Source organism: Rhinopithecus bieti, unplaced genomic scaffold (assembly GCF_001698545.2).
Source record: "Rhinopithecus bieti isolate Rb0 unplaced genomic scaffold, ASM169854v2 scaffold_35569, whole genome shotgun sequence".
Lineage (NCBI taxonomy): Eukaryota > Metazoa > Chordata > Mammalia > Primates > Cercopithecidae > Rhinopithecus > Rhinopithecus bieti.
The window spans coordinates 520,703-539,427 of NW_016815046.1; the positions used below are offsets into that span (position 1 = coordinate 520,703).

The following is an 18,725-nucleotide window of genomic DNA, read 5'->3' on the forward strand; positions in this document are numbered from 1 at the left end:
TAAAACAAAAAATACTAACTTTTTTTTTTTTTTTTGAGATGGAGTCTTGGTCTGTCGCCCAGGCTGGAGTGCAGTGGCGTGATCTCGGCTCACTGAAAGCTCCACCTCCCAGGTTCACACCATCCTCCTGAGTAGCTGAGACTATAGGCGCCCATCACCTCGCCCAGCTAATTTTTTAATATTTTTTAGTAGAGATGGGGCTTCACTGTGTTAGCCAGGATGGTCTCAATGTCCTGACCTCGTGATCTGCCCCCCTCGGCCTCCCAAAGTGCTGGGATTATAGGCGTGAGCCACTGCTTCCGGCCACTAACTTCTTAAGGGCTATTTTAAGACACTTTCATCAGTACCACCCTAGGTAGGAGCTGTACTGATACTGTAGGAACTGAGGTTTGTACTTGGTGGACTCATTCTCCCTGGAAGGTGTGGTCCAGCTTTCCTCCTGGATTTGGGCACCCCTAACGCTGCTGCCATGCCAGGTCTTTCTGAGGTCTTACACCCCCTTCATGCCTGTGGGCAATTCCCAGACAGGCCTTCGGGGCTGCGCTCATCAATCCTGCCTCATCATCTTCTTGGGTCTTCTTTTGTTTTTTCCTGCAGGTCTACGATACAACATCTCCTGTCAGCTCCTCTCTGTGAAGATAAAACACTGCCATCCCTCCTTTAAGTTCTTTTGACTAGGAATACTGTGCAATACAGTCAATAAGAATATTGAGGCTGTGGTACATTTTCTTGAAATACTGATGTATTACACTGTCATAAGCTGTACAGCGCCACGGCTAAACTGCAGATAGAACTGACTTTGAATCATGGTCTTGTCATTTACTACAGTGTAGAACCCGGGTTACTTAATCCTTCAGAGATTGAGTTTTCCCATTTGCAAAATGAAAAAGTTAATTTGTAAACATACTAGGTTAGTATAAGGATTAAATAAGATAATGTGTGCAAATCACATAAGTTACACGAAGTACTCAATTCATAGTAGTTATTAATAATACTAAAAATAACAAAGTAATATAAAATTATTTTAAGCAGTTTGTCATTACTACCTAGTCTTATGGAAGAAATGAAATGCTATGACAATTATAGAGATACAAATACTCTACGATGCAGGATGAAGAGAAAATGAGGGCTTATTTTTAATCAGATATCCTTGCTTATTCTCAGATATATCATATTGAGTCACTGATTTTTCAGAGACAGAATACAGCAAAATATATATAATGCCAACTATACTAAATTGTAGTAGTATTCTTCTTTGGTAATGGATGGGATATTCTAGACTCAGGCAAGCATCATGAATCCCAATTATCATTGCAATGTAAAAGCACAGAGTCCTAGTTTAGCACAATTTTCCATACAGAGGAATTACTGATAACCAGTTCTTACTGTTCTTATATTTGGTTCTAAATATAAATAATAGTTCAATGAAAGAGATTAACATTGAACGGGGAAAACATTGTTTTAAGAGGGACAGCTTGGTATGGGAAATTAAGCAAATCTTTGAAATGCAGACTTTGGATACTTCAGTGATCAGGAATGAACAAGAGAGATTAGATAGAATAGAGAAGCAAGATTAACATGAATTATTTGAGTTGAAAATACATGTGAACAATTCCTATTTTGAGGAGTGAGTTAGCCTTAGTGCAGAGAGAAGGAAATTGATGTGTGATAATATGCCATGCTGGCCAGTATACAGGCCTCACTATTCTATCTGCCAGGGCAAGGGTACCTGTTCAAATAGCTGCCAAAAGGAAATTTCTCTCCCTTTGTCCAGGTGAGTCAACACAGAGGTTGGTATTATCCAAGTAGATCTTTACAGATCTTACTGGAAGGCAAGAACCCCAGGCAAGGAGCTGCAGCTTTTAATAGAAAAAAAAACAGATTTTTTTTTTTTTTTTTAATTTGAAAGAGGGGAAAGAGCTATTACAGACTCTTTGGCTTGAGGGTCCACAACGTAAACATATGCTATTGGTGGAAGGAGCCTTAAAATGCCTGAAAGCCAATTCTTCCCCTCTATACAACAGACAGTAAATATTTAAGGCCCATTAGAGAACTGGCAAATAGCTGATAGCCAATAGCTACGAAACTTAACCAAAGCAATGAGCTTCCTCACACACATATGCTTCCCTTGTTCAAATGCTGGTTATGTGTCATTATCATTTCAATACCTATGTCCCTGGAGAACTATGCACCAAGAAATGAAAAAAGCAAAATTTCTGAAAACTGAAAAATAAAAATTCTCATACGCTATATAATTAAAGTTAACAAAAGAAACAGACGGACTGCCACACACATAAAACAGAGAGAAGCCGAAGCTTCAAATGACTGATTTACCACAGCAAGTAATTACTTTATGTTTTTCACAAACATTTGAAACCTATTATTACTTTCACAGCAGCACACATCAACAGAAGACTGTCACCTAAGGGAGAAATGGGGAACTGGGCTGTAATTAATTTCTGGTCAAATATATCATGAAGCCTTTAATGTTGTCAATAAAAGGCTCTAGCCACTAAAAATCCCCAACCTCTCCTTCCCTCCCTCTGTCCCCAATACCCCAAAATGTTTAATCAGCGTCTCTGTAAAACAGATTGCCTGAAGGAGAATGAGATGCAGTGTTAATGCCTGCTGAAAAGTTGAGGCCATTGATCCGTTCCTTCCCCTGACTGTGTGTGTCAAGAGAGAGAAGTCAGTCAAGAGCTGGCCTCTCCTACTCCACTCTTTTTTTTTTTTTCTGCTTTGACTCCATCTGCAACTGAGAAAAACAGAAGGTGCACAATTCTTTGGAGGAATTTAAACATGCAGATTCCAGGCAATGGAAATCATTACACGGCAACCGAAGTCTATATCGTTAAAGGTTAGAACACAGAGATTAAGAATGCCTCCAGGAAAAAGAGAAATGGCTGATCTGAATAAAACCTTTCCATCAATTGGAAAACTACAGCACAGCAAAGGAGATGAAGAGCTAAAGCAGATGTGACATTTATGTTTTTGAGTACCTACACGTTTATGTTTTGAATTACTGTTCAGAGCCTTATAAGACCTTTATAGGTCAAGCAAAAGCAGTAGCCAGCATCTATCTCTGTTTTACTTTCCTGTACGTGTGGTGAGCAAATGCTATAAGCACGATCTTGACTAAGAAAATGAACAGGCCTACAGTCCTTCCTTCCTCATTAAATCATCCACATACACACGCATTAGTTTATCCAGTCAACAAATATTAAAATGCCTGTTATATACTGCATATCTCAGAAATCTTTACAGTATCTTTAAAGAATTGGATGGGAGCTAATTTCCTTCTTCTTAGATAGCTTTCCTGTGATAGCCTCTTCTGAGAGCTAGGAGTTGAGGCAGGGCTCTAGATCTCTCAAACCCCTCTCTGGCTTTATGTCATGGAACTCTAGGCAAGTCCAATCTGCAAGAGACCCTATGGTTGATCTTCTAATCAAACCCTTCATTTTTTTTTTTTTTTTTGAGACAGAGTCTCACTCTGTTGCCCAGGCTGGAGTACAGTGGCACAATCTCGGCTCACTGCAGTCTCCCCCTCCCAGGTTCAAGTGATTCTCCTGCTTCAGCCTCCCAAGTAGCTGGGACTACAGGCACCTGCCACCACGCCTGGCTAATTTTTGTATTTTTAGTAGAGACAACATTTCACCATGTTGGCCAGGCTGGTCTTAGACTCCTGACCTCAAGTGATCCCCCTGCCTCAGCCTCCCAAAGTACTGGCATTACAGGCACAAACCCTTTATTTTATAGATGAGGAAACTTCAGCCAAGAGAGCTAAAGTGACTTATTCAAATTCATGCAACAATTAAAGGTTGATTTATTAGCCAACTACTAGGTGAATGAAATGCTATTTACTCCCAAATTTCCAAGAATACAACCCGACCCTGCCTCAGTGTCTACACATGTTAACTGAGAGTAATAATGGTGACCACCTTGTGGGTCCTTTTAATGATAATTTAAGATAATCTAGAAAAGTGCTTTCAAGTTATTTTGACTTTCACTGCCTGCAGTAGGAGATAAGAGTCAGGGGGACTAAAGGAGAAACATGAGGCTGAAAGACAATGGTCTGGATATTGCATGACTCTCAGAGAAAACAGGTCAGGCCAGTATTTCTGCATGGGGATAATCTCCTGAGCACTTGTTAAACTGCAGATGCCCAAGCCCTACCCTCAGCCTTCTGAATCAGAACTTTTAGGGATGGAGTCAAAGAGTTTCCACTTAAAGCAATTTCCCTGGAAGAGACCCTATAGTTGATCAGGAAATTCTTATATCTTCTAGTCTTTGGGAAGCACTTGGTTGAGCTGCTGTTTTAAAAGCACAGGTGTGTGCATTTGGATTAATGACAGGGCTGCTCAGTGCCGTGGACGATGTGCTAGTTTGTGGTGAGGTTCTGAGACACTGGTCTTGGGTCTAAGTGTTGCTTCCCCAGGAGTTGTTTGGAAGGCCAGCAGAAGACCCATAAGCAGCACGAACACCTGACAGCTGAGCAAAACCAACTCCATAACACCTACCAAGGTAGGAAGAGTCTGCAGACCCCTCTGCCGTCAAACTGCCCATTAAAGCGGATTAAAACGGTTAGCAATCAGAGCTCAGTGGAAATCAACTGGGAAAGACACCCAACCAGAGAAAATAAAGGGAAAGAAAATGTTTGGTAGCTAAGAGACTAACTGAAAAATAAAATCATATTTTAATATAAGCAAAAGAGAGACCCAACATTGACCAAAATGGTAGCCTCACTTCATGTAGTTAAGAGCATACATAGACTTTGGGGTTGGATTGACCTAAGTTTGAATCTTGCCTCTCTTCTTATGTAAACTAGGAATTTACTTAACTTCCTTAAGCTTTAGTTTTCTCATCTATTTGCAGCAATAGCTACATACAGAGTTTCAGGGACACTCAGTGAACCAACGTAGGTAAAGCATTTACTAAAATTCATGTCATGTGCTGAGATCATTACATAATATTAATTATAAGTACTCGTATTATGATGGGAATATGTCATCATCATCATCATCATCACTGAGAGAAAGTCACCAATATAGGCCTCTAGGATGGTTTGTAAAAAAAAAAAATCACATGTCTTGCAGGAGCTTTCCTTGTTTTAGAGAACGTAGTTTAAAGTTAAAGGTCTGTAAAGCTAGGTACAAAAACTATTTCTTGGTAACTTATTTGTATTTAGCTATAGATGCTCTCTAAAACATACATCACGGCTGGGCGCCATGCCTCATGCCTGTAATCTCAGCACTTTGGGAGGCTGAGGCAGGTGGATCACTTGAAGTCAGGAGTTTGTGACCAGTCTCGCTAACATAGTGAAACCCCGTCTCTACTAAAAATACAAAAATTAGCCGGGTGTGGTGGCACATGCCTGTAGTCCCAGCTACTTGGGAGCCTGAGGCAGAATCGCTTGAACCTGGGAGGCGGAGGTTGCATGGGGCGATATCACGCCACTGCACTTCAGCCTGGGTGACAGAGCAAGACTCTGTCTCAAAGAAAAAACAAAAACAAACACACATCGAAAGCAGCACATATCAAACATACTTTGAAACCCAAATTATTTTCATAAATACTTTAGATTGCTGACAATTAGTCTATGACAGAGAAGTAAAACAGGGAAAACCACCCAGAAACCAAACAAAATACAATCATGGTAACTAGTCACAAGAACTTTATAATTCAGTACAGAGAGAGAGAGAGATAGAGAACATGCTAATAAAAATTAGAGGAATAAAATATTAAAAGATGGGAACAAATGAAGAACAATATAGCACATAATGAGGTATTAATTTTAGAGTACAGAAAATTAAAAAAAAAAAAAAGGATTATAAAAAGAGCAGCTGATATGGGCCAGGCACATTGTAGAAGGTTTCAGGGAACAAAAGGTCCCTGAGCTGAGTGCTGGCCACAGAATTCACTGTGGCCATGTAACCTTCCTTCAGTACTCTGATCTTTTTCTCTTTGGATCAGCAAAGGGTGTTCAGCAAAGCAGGAGGTGGGAATGAAGAGAAGGGCTTTCTTTCTGTATATGCCAAAGCAGGTAACGGGAGGGGCAGGATAGAAAGTCTGGCCATGATACCGTTTGCAAGGGACTGTAGCTCTGCTTTTACAACAGCAATTGTGCCAGTTTCCTACTTTTAAGTATCAAAATTTAAACACTACATCTTTATTTACAAAACAAGAAAGGTCAGCTTCCAGCCTCAATTTTTTCAGTGAGAATTCTAATAGAGTTGGTAAATGATCATTCTTGGGCTTCAGTCACAGAACAAGCTTAGTATCTTTTCAGTACAATGCAACCCTTCCCTGGCAGAAAAATAGCCTCCCTGGGTGGGTTAATTTAATTTACTAACTATGATGAATACAAAGGTACTGCAGGATATATAAATAGCAGGATTCGATGAGAGACTTTGGACAAGTCACTTCTTATTTCTGTTCCTTGGGATCTTTATTGGATAATAATAACACTCGCTATCTATGCTAATCTCTGAATCATTCCAATTCCAGCACATGTGCTACAAAGGGAAGACTGTCACTGTCTGCCAGTAATCTCGAGGAACCCTAAATTATACATTGACAATATATATGTACAAAATATGGTGACACTAATTGAGCATAATCAAAAGAAATCTTACTTAACCAAAGCCTCACACATGAGATATGTTTATGGGGAATCAAACGTCAGTTACTGAGAGAAATTTTTGTGAGAGGCTTAGAAGTATTTATTGCTCTGAAGTGCTCTGTGAAGGATATGCAGACCAGTAAGGCATGCTCACCTGTATTCAAGGAGTCCTAATTAAATGATTAATTAGAGATCAATTAATTAATTGTTACAATGCACGGGACCTAATGTAAATGTGAAAAAAAAAGGGAGATCAGAAAAAAGTGACATGGTCAGAAACGGGACAGCAAGGTCAAATGAGGTTTAATTAGAGAGATGTAATATTATTTAAATCTATTTATATAAAGATCTTTAAGAAAGTCCATCAGATCAGGCCATACAAGATTTTGTTTTATTATTGAATTTTATCAACTGGTATATTTCCTTCTATCTGGCAGTGGGAGCCCTGTAAACCATCGCATTTCCCAATTTACTCTGGTCCCTAGGATAACTGGGGCTAGCTTTTTATCACTATTAAATTTAAGAGATTTCACAGCATTTTAAGGGGCATCATCATTAAAAAAAAGAATTTTTTTTTGGCAGCAGACTAGTCTTTTCTACAAACTTAATCCCAAATCTACATGGCTAATAATCTTCAGTCAAAATTCTGGAGTATTAAAGGTAAATCTTGGGAAAAGGATAGGTGCCCCTAGAATTGGGAAGGCGAACAAGACCAATGGCAGAATAAAGCTGGCAAACACAAACAGAAAAAAGGATGTGACAAATATTGTGCTTCTTTCTCAGAAACAAAATTGTTCTTCTAGCAAAGCAGTCAGATACAATTTTATTTGATAGGGTGGGGCATTTCATGTTTTCAAGGCAAGTCACCTTTGAAGTCTACTTCAGGGGCAGTACCCTCTCTTGATTCAGAAGAGTCAGGGGAGATTTAGGAGACCACAGACATTCTCAGTAAGGCTGTCTGTGGGCATTTCCAGTAGGTGGCAGCATGTCATTGCTAATCCCCTTCTATCAAACTACACTTCGGTCATTCCAAAAGGGAAAATTCATAACCTTTCCTGCAGAAAACAAAAAGTAATGTTCCTGGTGCAATAGGTTTGTAGGAAACAAATTTATGTAAACAGCTCCCCTGGGAAGAATTCAACATTCTCAGCTATGCCAGAGATCATTCCTGGCCTTAGTGAAGGTACAAGGTCAAGGAAGAGGCAGAGGTCTGAATCCGTATGTTTAGTTGCTAGGCTGGCTTTGTCACTCGTCACTTGAGGAAAGTATCTGGACAGTTTAATTAAAAGAGCTGGAGAAGTTAACATGAGAAAATGCTTCCATTTATTGGGAAGAAGGATGTTCTATCAATTTATGGGGAAAGTAGCATTTCTGTGCAGGCAGCTATGTGATCATGCACTCTGTTTGGTCTTCATGAGCTGTGTTCTGCCCTTGTCCTATGAGACCATTCCTTCCCTATCTTCTTCAGGGGCTCCTTTTCCTTCTCATGCCCTTTACTCTGGGTCTTCCCCAGGGGATTGCTCTCCATCTACCTACAGCCTTGATCTCCATTAATGGTTTTAAACAGCTCCATGATGATGATTCCCCGTATCTGTTGGTTCACTCCCAGCCTCTCCCTCAAGCTTCCAGTTCACATGTCCAGTTGCATGTTAGATGTCTCCACTTGGAAGTCCTACATCCATCTTACACTCACCACAGCCACTGATGATCTTCCCTCCATCAAACCTACTCCTCTCTCCTCCTGTATCCTTATCTTACTTGACCGTGGTGTAATCTGGCTAGACACTCGTGTTAGAAATTGGAGAGTCATCCTTGACTCCTTCCCTTTACCCTCACTATTCAATCACTCCCCAAGACCTGCCAATTTTAGCTCCTTCACACTTCTCAAATATGTCTCCTCCATTCCCCCTCCCCCTACTGCCAAGCCCTGATATTGCTGAAGCCCTACACATCACTTACTTTTTTTTTTTTGAGACGGAGTCTTGCTCTGTCACTAGGCTGGAGTGCAGTGGCGCGATCTCAGCTCACTCTAACCTCCGCCTCCCAGGTTCAAGCGATTCCCCTGCCTCAGCCTACCAAGTAGCTGGGATTACAGGCACGTGCCACCATGCCTGGCTTTTTGTATTTTAGTAGAGATGGGGTTTCACCATGTTGGCCAAGATGGTCTCGATTTCCTGACCTCGTGATCCACCTGTCTTGGCCTCCCAAAGTTCTGGGATTATAGGCTTGAGCCGCTGTGCCCGGCCCCTACACATCACTTTCTTAGCAATCACCTTCCAATTGATTGGAAGGCATCCAGTTTTATCTTCCTCAAATCCAAGTCCTATACTGCTGCTGAAATGATGTACTTAGAATATAAATCTGACCATCTCACTCCTCTGCTTAAAATCCTTCAGTTACTTACAGGATAAAGTCCAAATAACTTTAACACCCACAAGCATTTACTGAATGTCTACTATATGCCAGGTACTGGTTTAGGTCCTGGGGCTACAGGAGTGAACAAAAAAGGATCCCTGCCTATGGAACTTACATTCTATTCAGGGTAGACAGATGAGGAACAAATAAGTAAATATAAAATATGTCAGATACTTGCTTTTTAAAATCATGGTAAGGAGAATAGGGAGTGCTGGTGGGGGAGGAAGGCATGTTTTCAAAGTGCAGGAGAGAAGGCCTTAATAAGGTGGCATTTGTGGCTTATCCTAAGCCAGCCCTGACTTCAGGACTGATGACGACTCAGGTCTCTCCTTTCACCATCTCCTTCCTTGAACATCTTATCCAGTCCCCGGAACTACCCTTTTTCTTCCAAATGACTTTCTCCCTATTCCGGATAATTCCTATCAAGACTAATATGAAGCATCACCTCCTTCTCCAAAAATTCTTCCTTTATCTTCTACCTCTCAGGATGGATTAGGGAAACTAAAAAATGAGCCAAATATTTCCTTTTAAAAGTTTCCCTACTAATGAGAGGATAAAACTTGGGTTCCTCGGCCGGGCGCGGTGGCTCAAGCCTGTAATCCCAGCACTTTGGGAGGCCGAGACGGGCGAATCACCAGGTCAGGAGATCGAGACCATCCTGGCTAACACGGTGAAACCCCGTCTCTACTAAAAAATACAAAAAACTAGCCGGGTGAGGTGGCGGGCGCCTGTAGTCCCAGCTACTCGGGAGGCTGAGGCAGGAGAATGGCGGGAACCCGGGAGGCGGAGCTTACAGTGAGCTGAGATCAGGCCACTGCACTCTAGCCTGGGCGACAGAGCGAGACTCCGTCTCAAAAACAAAAACAAAACAAAAAAAACTTGGGTTCCTCATTTCCTATGGCAAATCATTAGATTTTTTAAGTCTTAAAGCTCAACCTCTTTTTTTTGTTTGTTTTTAAAACAGCTTCATCGAGATCTAATTCACACACCACATAATTTTCAGACTTAGCAGGTACAACTCAAGGACTTTTAGAATAGTCACAGGGCTGTACAACCATCAGCACAATCTAGTTTAGCACATTTTTATCACCCCCCAAAGACTCCTCTATCCATTTCCCCATCTCCTTTCAACTCCGACTAATCTTTCTATCCTATGCATTTGCCTATTTTGGACATTTCATATGAATAGTATCATACAAAATGGCTTTTTGTTTGTTACTAGCTTCCTAAATTTAACATAATGTTTCAAGATTAAGCACATGACCTCTTTCTGTGGCCAAATAAAGTCCATTGTATGGATGTACCACATTCTATACATCCATACGTTGATGGATATCTGGTTGTTTGTACTTTTTTTTTGAGACGGAGGCTCGCTCTGTCGCCCAGGCTGGAGTGCAGTGGCGCAATCTCGGCTCACTGCAAGCTCCGCCTCCTGGGTTCAAGTATTCTCCTGCCTTAGCCTCCTGAACAGCTGGGACTACAGGCGTCTGCCACCATACCCGGCTAATTTTTTTTTGTATTTTTAGTAGAGACAGGGTTTTTTTATTTTTTATTTTATTTATTTATTATTTTTTATTATGCTTTAAGTTCTAGGGTACATGTGCATAACGTGCAGGTTTGTTACATATATATACTTGTGCCATGTTGGTGTGCTGCACCCATCAACTCGTCAGCACCCATCAACTCGTCCTTTACATCAGGTATAACTCCCAATGCAATCCCTCCCCCCTCCCCACTCCCCGTGATAGGCCCCGGTGTGTGATGTTCCCCTTCCCGAGTCCAAGTGATCTCATTGTTCAGTTACCACCTATGAGTGAGAACATGTCGTGTTTGGTTTTCTGTTCTTGCGATAGTTTGCTGAGAACGATGGTTTCCAGCTGCATCCATGTCCCTACAAAGGACACAAACTCATCCTTTTTTATGGCTGCATAGTATTCCATGGTGTATATGTGCCACATTTTCTTAATCCAGTCTGTCACTGATGGACATTTGGGTAGAGACAGGGTTTTACCGTGTTAGCCAGGATGGTCTTGATCTCCTGACCTCATGATCCGCCCACCTCAGCCTCCCAAAGTGCTCGGATTACAGGTGTGAGCCACCACGCCCAGCCTGTTTATACTTTTTGGCTACTATAGATAATGCTTGCTATGAACATTTGTGTATGTATTTTTGTATGCATGTATGTTTTCATTTATCTGTGTATATACCTAGGAGTGAAATTCCTAGGTCATACCTAACTCTATGTTTAACTTTTTGAGGAACTGATGCAGCTGTGCCATTTTACATTTCTACCAGCGGCAAAAGAGGGTTCCAGTTTCTCCATAACCTTGCCAACATTTTCATTGTCTTTTTAAAATTATTATTATTGTTATAGCAATCCTGGTGGGCACAGAGTGGTGTCTCATTGTGGTTTTAATTTGCATTTCCCTAATAACAAATGAATTTGAGCATCTTTTCATGCTCAGTGTGAATTAGCCACCTGTATACCTTCATTGGATAAATGTTCTCTGAAATACTTTGTCTAATATTTTTATGAATAGACTTTATTTTTTAGAATAGTTTTGGATTCACAGAAAAATTGAGAAGATAGTACAGAGTTCACATATAATCTGTATCCAGTTTCCCTGTTATTAACATGTTACATTAGTATGATACATTTGTTACAGTGAATGAACCAATATTAACACATTATTTTAACTAAAATCTATAGTTCATTCAGGGCCTCTTAGTTTTACCTAATGTTGTTTTGTTCCAGGGCGCCATCCAGGAGGTCACAGTACATTTTAGTCATCATATCTCCTAGGCTCCTGTTGGCTGTGATAGTTTTTCAGACTTTCCTTATTTCTGATGGCTTTGACAGTTTGGATGAGTACTGATCAGGTATTTCACAGTACGTATCTCTATTGGAATCTTTCTGATGTCTTTCTTATGATTAGACTGAGGTAATAGGTTTTGGTAAAGTGCCATTTTCATCACATCATGTCAAGGGCACATAGACATACTGTCAACATGATTTATACATGTTGATATTGACCTCAAGAAAAGAGAGGCTGCCAATTTGGTCTTTTATACATCGCACTAAAAATAATTGCATTTTTGTTTTGCCCTGATCACATCAAACCCTACCGTAGACTCGAGGAGTGAGGAACTTCTTCCCAAATATATACATTTGAAGCGTACTCCTACTTTAGGTCAGTTGTGTACAGAAGATAAAGGAATGCAAACCAAAGCATTTCAGGGCTCTTGTCAAGCCCACCAGTAGCCAGTTCTCTGTCTTGAGCTAATTTAACCTATCAACAGCATTTGACACAGATGAAGACACACTCCTCTGAAAACACCTCCCTTGACTTCTGGGACAACACCCTTTCTTAGTTACCTTCCTATTCTGTTGGCTACCTCCTCAACTTCCTCTGCTGGTTCTTCTCCAGCATCTCAACAGTGGGGTACCCAAGGTCCAATTCTTGGACAGCTTCTCTTTTTCCTCTACTTGTGCTCCCATTGAGATCTCACCTCCCAGCCTTTCTCATGACTTTGAATCTCACCTATAAGCTGATGACTCCAAAACTCCCATCTCCTCAACTCCAGGTTGTATAGCCAGCTCCCTTTTTATGTCTATTCTGGTGCCTAATAGGCATCTCAAACTAACATTTCTTGTTATCCACCCTCTATCTGAACCCCTGCTCCGCCCTTCACACACTTCAATAGCCTCTCCTATGGTCTGGTTCACTTTCATTACAGTAAATAAAAACTTCATGCTTTGAATTGTTCAGATCAAAAACTTTGGAGTCTCTGGTTCACTTCTGATTCCTCAGCAAATCCTGTTAGCTTAACTTTTAAAATATATCCTAATCTGACCATATCTCATCCTCTCCAGTGCTACCATCTTGCTTTGAATCAGCAGTACCTTTCACCTAGATTATTGCCACAGTTTTCTAACAGAGTCTCCTGCTTCTGCCTTTGCCTACAATACCCCTCCACAACTAACAACTGCGATGTTAGTTTCAACATTGCGGCCAGACTGATTCACATTATGTAGCGTCCTTCTGCGCCAAACCTTCTAATAGCTTCCAACCTCATGCAAAGTAAAACTCAGTGTCATTACAACGACTTTCCAGATCTCAGCTCCTTAGATCAAACCTCAGACTTCATCTCTTACTCTTCCCCTGCTCACTCACTTCATCCATTCTGGCCTTTCTGCTTTGTTCTTCAGATGTTAAGTGTCCGCCTCCCTCTGGCTCTTCACCCTGACATGTTCTTTCCTGGTATGCCCTTTCCCTAGATAGCTGCGTGGCTTGCTCCTACTCTTCCTTTAGGTTTTTCCTCAAATGTTACCATCTCATTAAGGACTTCCATGAACACTCTAAAATTTCGGATTACCTCCATTATACTCTGGCACCCTCTGGTCCCCTCCCCATGCCTATTCTTTTTTTTTTTTTTAACTACAGCATATATTATCATCTGAAATACTTTATATATATTTTACTTATTACTTTGCATCTTGCCCCACAGTAATGCAAGTTTCATGAGGCTGGGACCTACAGAGAACACACACTGAATAAATATTCGATGAAGGAATGAAGACATGAAGAAATAACAGGGCGAGGAATCTGTCTTGGGTGTTACAATTTTTTGCTCTACTACTTCCTGAACTGCAGCTTTTGTTTCCTTATCTTGCACAGGTTTAAGAATGAAAGATACCAGTCCAAAGAAAACCAGAATCAGGGGAAACACTGAGGAGCAATGAAACCTTGAAGGAGGACAGCAGGAAGTAGAGTTATTGGAGAAATAAAGGAGAAAAAAGAGACAGTTGAAGAGGTAGAGAAAGAGACAAAATGGGGCAAAGAGGGGAGAACTGGGAAGAAAACTCTGGGATATTCTTTTTGAATGATGGCGTCACTCAAGCTGGAAGGGTTGTCAGATACACCCTGGGGACTCCAATCACCATGCATTTGGACCTCTCTTGTTATGCTCCCACCATCTGGACTCCTAGGAGGCTTCTGTGACTCCCATGTGGAAGGGCACATGACAGCTCAAGTTAAGATGCTCTGTGATGAAAGGAACTAAAAAAGCACACTCATAAAGCCCTTCCACCTTCTAACTCATCTGCACTGATTTTCCTGGATAAAGCATCTTTTTGACTCTGAAAATTAACAGTGGGGTCAAAACCGTAAGACAGCTTAAATGATCATTACCATAGAGGACAGAGGCTCTCTGTACTTCCGGTAATGTTACAGGTTGTCTGGTTCCTTTGCTCACCCAAGATCTACCCTCCTATTAGAGATCAGTTAGAGGAAAGGTGTATATGAAAAGAGAGAGACAAGAAAAAATACTATGAGTAGAAGAATCAACATCAATGGAATTGCTCCAGATCCCTCATTTCTTTATTACAGGAAGGTGTTATATTTTCCACTGGCCAGGAAGGCTGAGAAGGTAAGAAAACTACAAGCACTTTGCAACTTCTTGTTAAATAAGTTTTCTGACACATGGCAACTAGTGATTAATTACTGTGTTAGCAGATAACATTCCTATAGAGATTTGCTGGAAGTACAGATGCTGTCCATGCTTGATTAGACATTGCTTAAGGAATGCTGAGGTATACTGCTGCAGTCTATTATTTCTAGCTATTTTGGTATTGCTGTTTTATTTATTTTACATAGCTTCAAATATGGTAGAATTGATGGAGCCCCTTTCACAAAACCTGTCCCTATCAAAAACAAGAAGGGGGGAAAAATAAGGCTATAAAGTATGTCTGTATAAAAGCAAGAAAAAATGAGAGGGAAAGAGACTCTGAATAGTAGGGCTACATTATTTCTTTTTGTAATGCTTTTTGTTTTACAAAGAATGAACTGCAAGGAAAATATGTTTTTTCTTACAAGCTTATAAGAAAACTGACCCATGCCGGCTAGTTTAAACCTTCAGGGAATTAAACATAAACTAACCTGTCGATATCCAAGGCCTTCATCCACACCAAAATTAGCCTTGATTTGATATCTGTTCATTCATTCAGCACATACAATGAACACTTACTTTGGTACAGGCACTGAGAAAAAAGTCTCAGCCTCTTGGAGCTTATAGTCTTAGAAAGGAGATGTCTTCTGAAGCAGGAACAGAAGAACAGATTCAGCCAGTACTGTATGTTTATGCTAGCCTATTTCCTGTCAAAAACCCATGTCAGAATAAAGAATAATAGTAGCAGTACATCTCCCAAGTGGTCCACATGCCACTTGTACCTACTTTCTGGGACATAATTCACCAATCTAACTGTAAAAGGCGTGGCGTGGTTGGGACTCAGTTAGTTCCTGAAGAAATGCTTCATCGGCACATGACCTGCTGATGCCAACTTCAATCCTGCCCAGTCAGCATTGCATTATTCAGATGCCAGGTTTTGCAGGCCCCATACTGTCTGCCAAAAACTGTGTTAATTTACTTATTTCAGCTAAATAAAAAAAAAAAAATCATTTAAAATAGGATGATTGAATTTAGGAATTGTATTCCTTAGAGCATTAGTAATGGGTTTCTGTATCCCTCAGGCCTCTATGTTCTTAACTTCCCCTTGTCAATGTTATTATGACTAGACTAATTCAATAATGAGATCATTCCCCATAAGAGCGACCAAATAAATGCAGCATTCTGTCACACCTGGTTTCCCTAATCTGAGCAAGGAAGGCTTTCCACCAAATTTAGCCTAGAACAGGGAATTTAATGAAAACACACACACTATCTTTCTCTCTTTCTCTCTCTCTGTCTCTCTTACTTTCCCACAAATAGAAAAAGAAAGGGAAGGAGAAGGATAGAAAGGCAGAGGAACAGGGTAGCAATGGAACAAATGTAGTAAAAGATTGAGGAAGAAAGGTTAAAAATGAACATATATGGTTCATAACCAAAACAAAGATCACAGCATATTTGTCTTTATAATTGTTAAAGTAATATAATATTTCATCATCTCCGTAAATGCCTCAAGAATTGTTTCAAATTTTCCTGCACTTCTCAAGGAATCAAAAAAATCAAGTGATTTCACCGTGTTAGCCAGGATGGTCTCTATCTCCTGACCTCGTGATCCACCCGCCTCGACCTCCCAAAGTGCTGGGATTACAGGCGTGAGCCACTGCACCTGGCCAACCCCGTCTCTACTAAAAATACAAAAAAAAATCAGCCTGTAGTCCCAGCTACTCAGGAGGCTGCAGCAGGAGAATGGCATGAACCCAGGAGGCGGAGCTTGCAGTGAGCCGAGGTCACACCACTGCACACCAGCCTGGGCGACAGAGCGAGACTCCATCTCAAAAAAAAAAAAAAAAAAAAAAAAAAAAAATTAAGTGAAAAGACACAGAAATACTAAATGTCAGGCAGAAACATTGGGGATTATTAAAAACAAGTGACTTCCTAGCCATGAAGGCTTCTGGAAAATAAGGGAGTTTACGTAATAATCCACTCAGGTATAAACGGCAATACAGCATGAAAATAACATATTTATCATCTTCAAATTGCTTAAGCTTTTATTAAAGCACCAAAGGTATGATATTCTAATTAAGGTTTAGATGGTATTAAAACAAATGAAGAGAGAAGAAAACTAACTCTCAAATTTTGAAAAAGTGTGTTATACAAAAACATTAAAAATTTAGATCAAGGCCAGATGCAGTGACTTATACCTATAATTCCAGTGCTTTGGGAGGCTGGGGCAGGTGGATTGCTTGAGGCCAGGAGTTCAAGACCAGCCTGGGCAACATAGTGAGACCCTGTCTCTATAAAAAAAAAATATAAAAATTAGCCAGGCATGGTGGTGTGCGCCTTTAGTCCCAGCTCCTCAGAGGATCCCTTGAGCCTAGGAATTCAAGGCTACAGTGAGCCATGTTCACACCACTGCACTCCAGCCTAGGTAACAGAGCAAAATACCCGTCACTTAAAAAAAAATTAAGATCAGAAAACTTAGAGAAAGGAGAGTGATGAGTTCTCACTTTCCTCCCAGTGAGAACAAGAAGAGATGGGTTTCAATCAGAACAAGATGGAAGAAATGAGAAGTAGGTTCCTATAAAAATACAGTAGATACATGTTATTTACAATGAGAGAAAAAAAGGGAAAATTCAAATGTTCAAAATTTGCAAGTGATTAAAATAAATATGGCTCATTTATGCCATGAAATATTTGTTCGGGCATCATTAAAAGTAATGTTTTCAAGGAGTATTAATGAATGTGGAAAAATTATGTTTTCAAACAACGTTATTGATATGGGAAAACAAAATTAAATTAATATAAAATTGCATTAACATAGTTCCAATTTTGGAAAAAGGGAAATCATATGCTTGAGTATGTGTGAAAAGTCACATAAACAACACAGCACATGCAAGAAAGTCAGGAGAAAATATACCAAATATCTTAGCCTCTAGATAAAGGTTTATATTCTTCTTTGTATTTTATCTTATATATTTTATGCAATAAGCATGTATACTTTTATACGCAGAAAAAAACATTATTCAAGTACTGTAATAAGAACAACTTCAGTTAGAAATCAGGAAAAACTACCTGCCAAAGTAACAAAATTCAATAGAATTCTGTGAAATTACCTTCTCTATAGGACCTAAAAACATGTATCTGTGCTTCTTTCTTTCTTTTTTTAAACTAAGCTTTTTCTGCATCAAGAGTCCATTTTAAAAAATGACTTCACAGGCAATGGGGTCTTGACTTTGGCACAAGAAACTAAGCCCAGTTTTAAAACCTCCTACCTTGCGAAGTCCAGGTCTGCCTCCCGTGACATGGTGATGTTGGTCAAATTCTGCTGAAGAACAAAAATGTTCCTACACATTTTCTTGATACCAGACTCACTGATGCGCCTGAAGTACTGGGCACCATTAATGAGGATGCAGGAGATCAGGTGGCCCAGGCCTGAGGGGTCAGCACAGTGCGGGGCAAAGAAAACGGAAGACAGATTAGAGGCATTCCTACAGAAACCTGCACACAGAATTGCTGTCTTCTAATCCTACGTTTAAATGACCAAAGAAAATCTACCTCTGATGGTTGCATCTGCTGATCTGACAATAATTTTAGGGTATTTCTACATCGCCCTAGTAGTTACAAATGGGTGGACTTCATGTTGGCGGCAAAGCCTGGTAACAGCCACATCTCCAGCATTGCCATGTACACCTACTGCCACCATGCCAAGGCCTTAGAGAAGAGGCCAGGTTATTACAAACTGTAGAAGTGCATGGGAAATCCTGCTTTTCTTTACAGACAATTGGGAAGCAGAGAAGAACACAGGCATATAAAATGACCTGTTTGGCCTCTCCTTCCTCCTGAAAAGTAGAGAAGGACACTTTTGGCTCAAAAGTTGACTGGGAAGCTACATAAATAAAATCAATACGAAACTGGGCCTTGGCAATAATGTTAATATATTTCAACACTGTCAAGTAAAAACTAAATCAATAAGAAAACTGGGTTATTGGCAGTAATGCTAACACACCTTAAAAATGGCAATGGGTGTATTTCTAAAGTAGTAATTGGAGAAAATGTAATTAGAAACAAAGGGTGAAGGCAAAGCAGATAATACATTAACTGTTGACTTCCTGTGAGACATCTTTGGACATTTTGGGGCCCCCTAAGTGGTTTGCTCTTACATCTGGAGGGTTGTTTTGTGGTCTGTGAAATTTAGCAAAGGACAGCTCAGGACATCAGCAAACTACCAAGTCCTCCTCAGGATACC

The 18,725-nt window shown here is 40.3% G+C and overlaps 1 protein-coding gene across 1 annotated transcript in view; it reads right to left on the reverse strand.

Annotated features, from left to right (window-relative positions):
• Window positions 1-18,725, reverse strand: part of EXOC4 (exocyst complex component 4) — a 167,634-nt gene that overhangs the window by 42,169 nt on the left and 106,740 nt on the right. Inside the window, exon 6 of the mRNA XM_017852933.1 lies at window positions 17,752-17,911. Within this exon, the coding sequence (XP_017708422.1) occupies window positions 17,752-17,911 (160 nt within the window). The remainder of the gene's footprint in view (window positions 1-17,751; window positions 17,912-18,725) is intronic.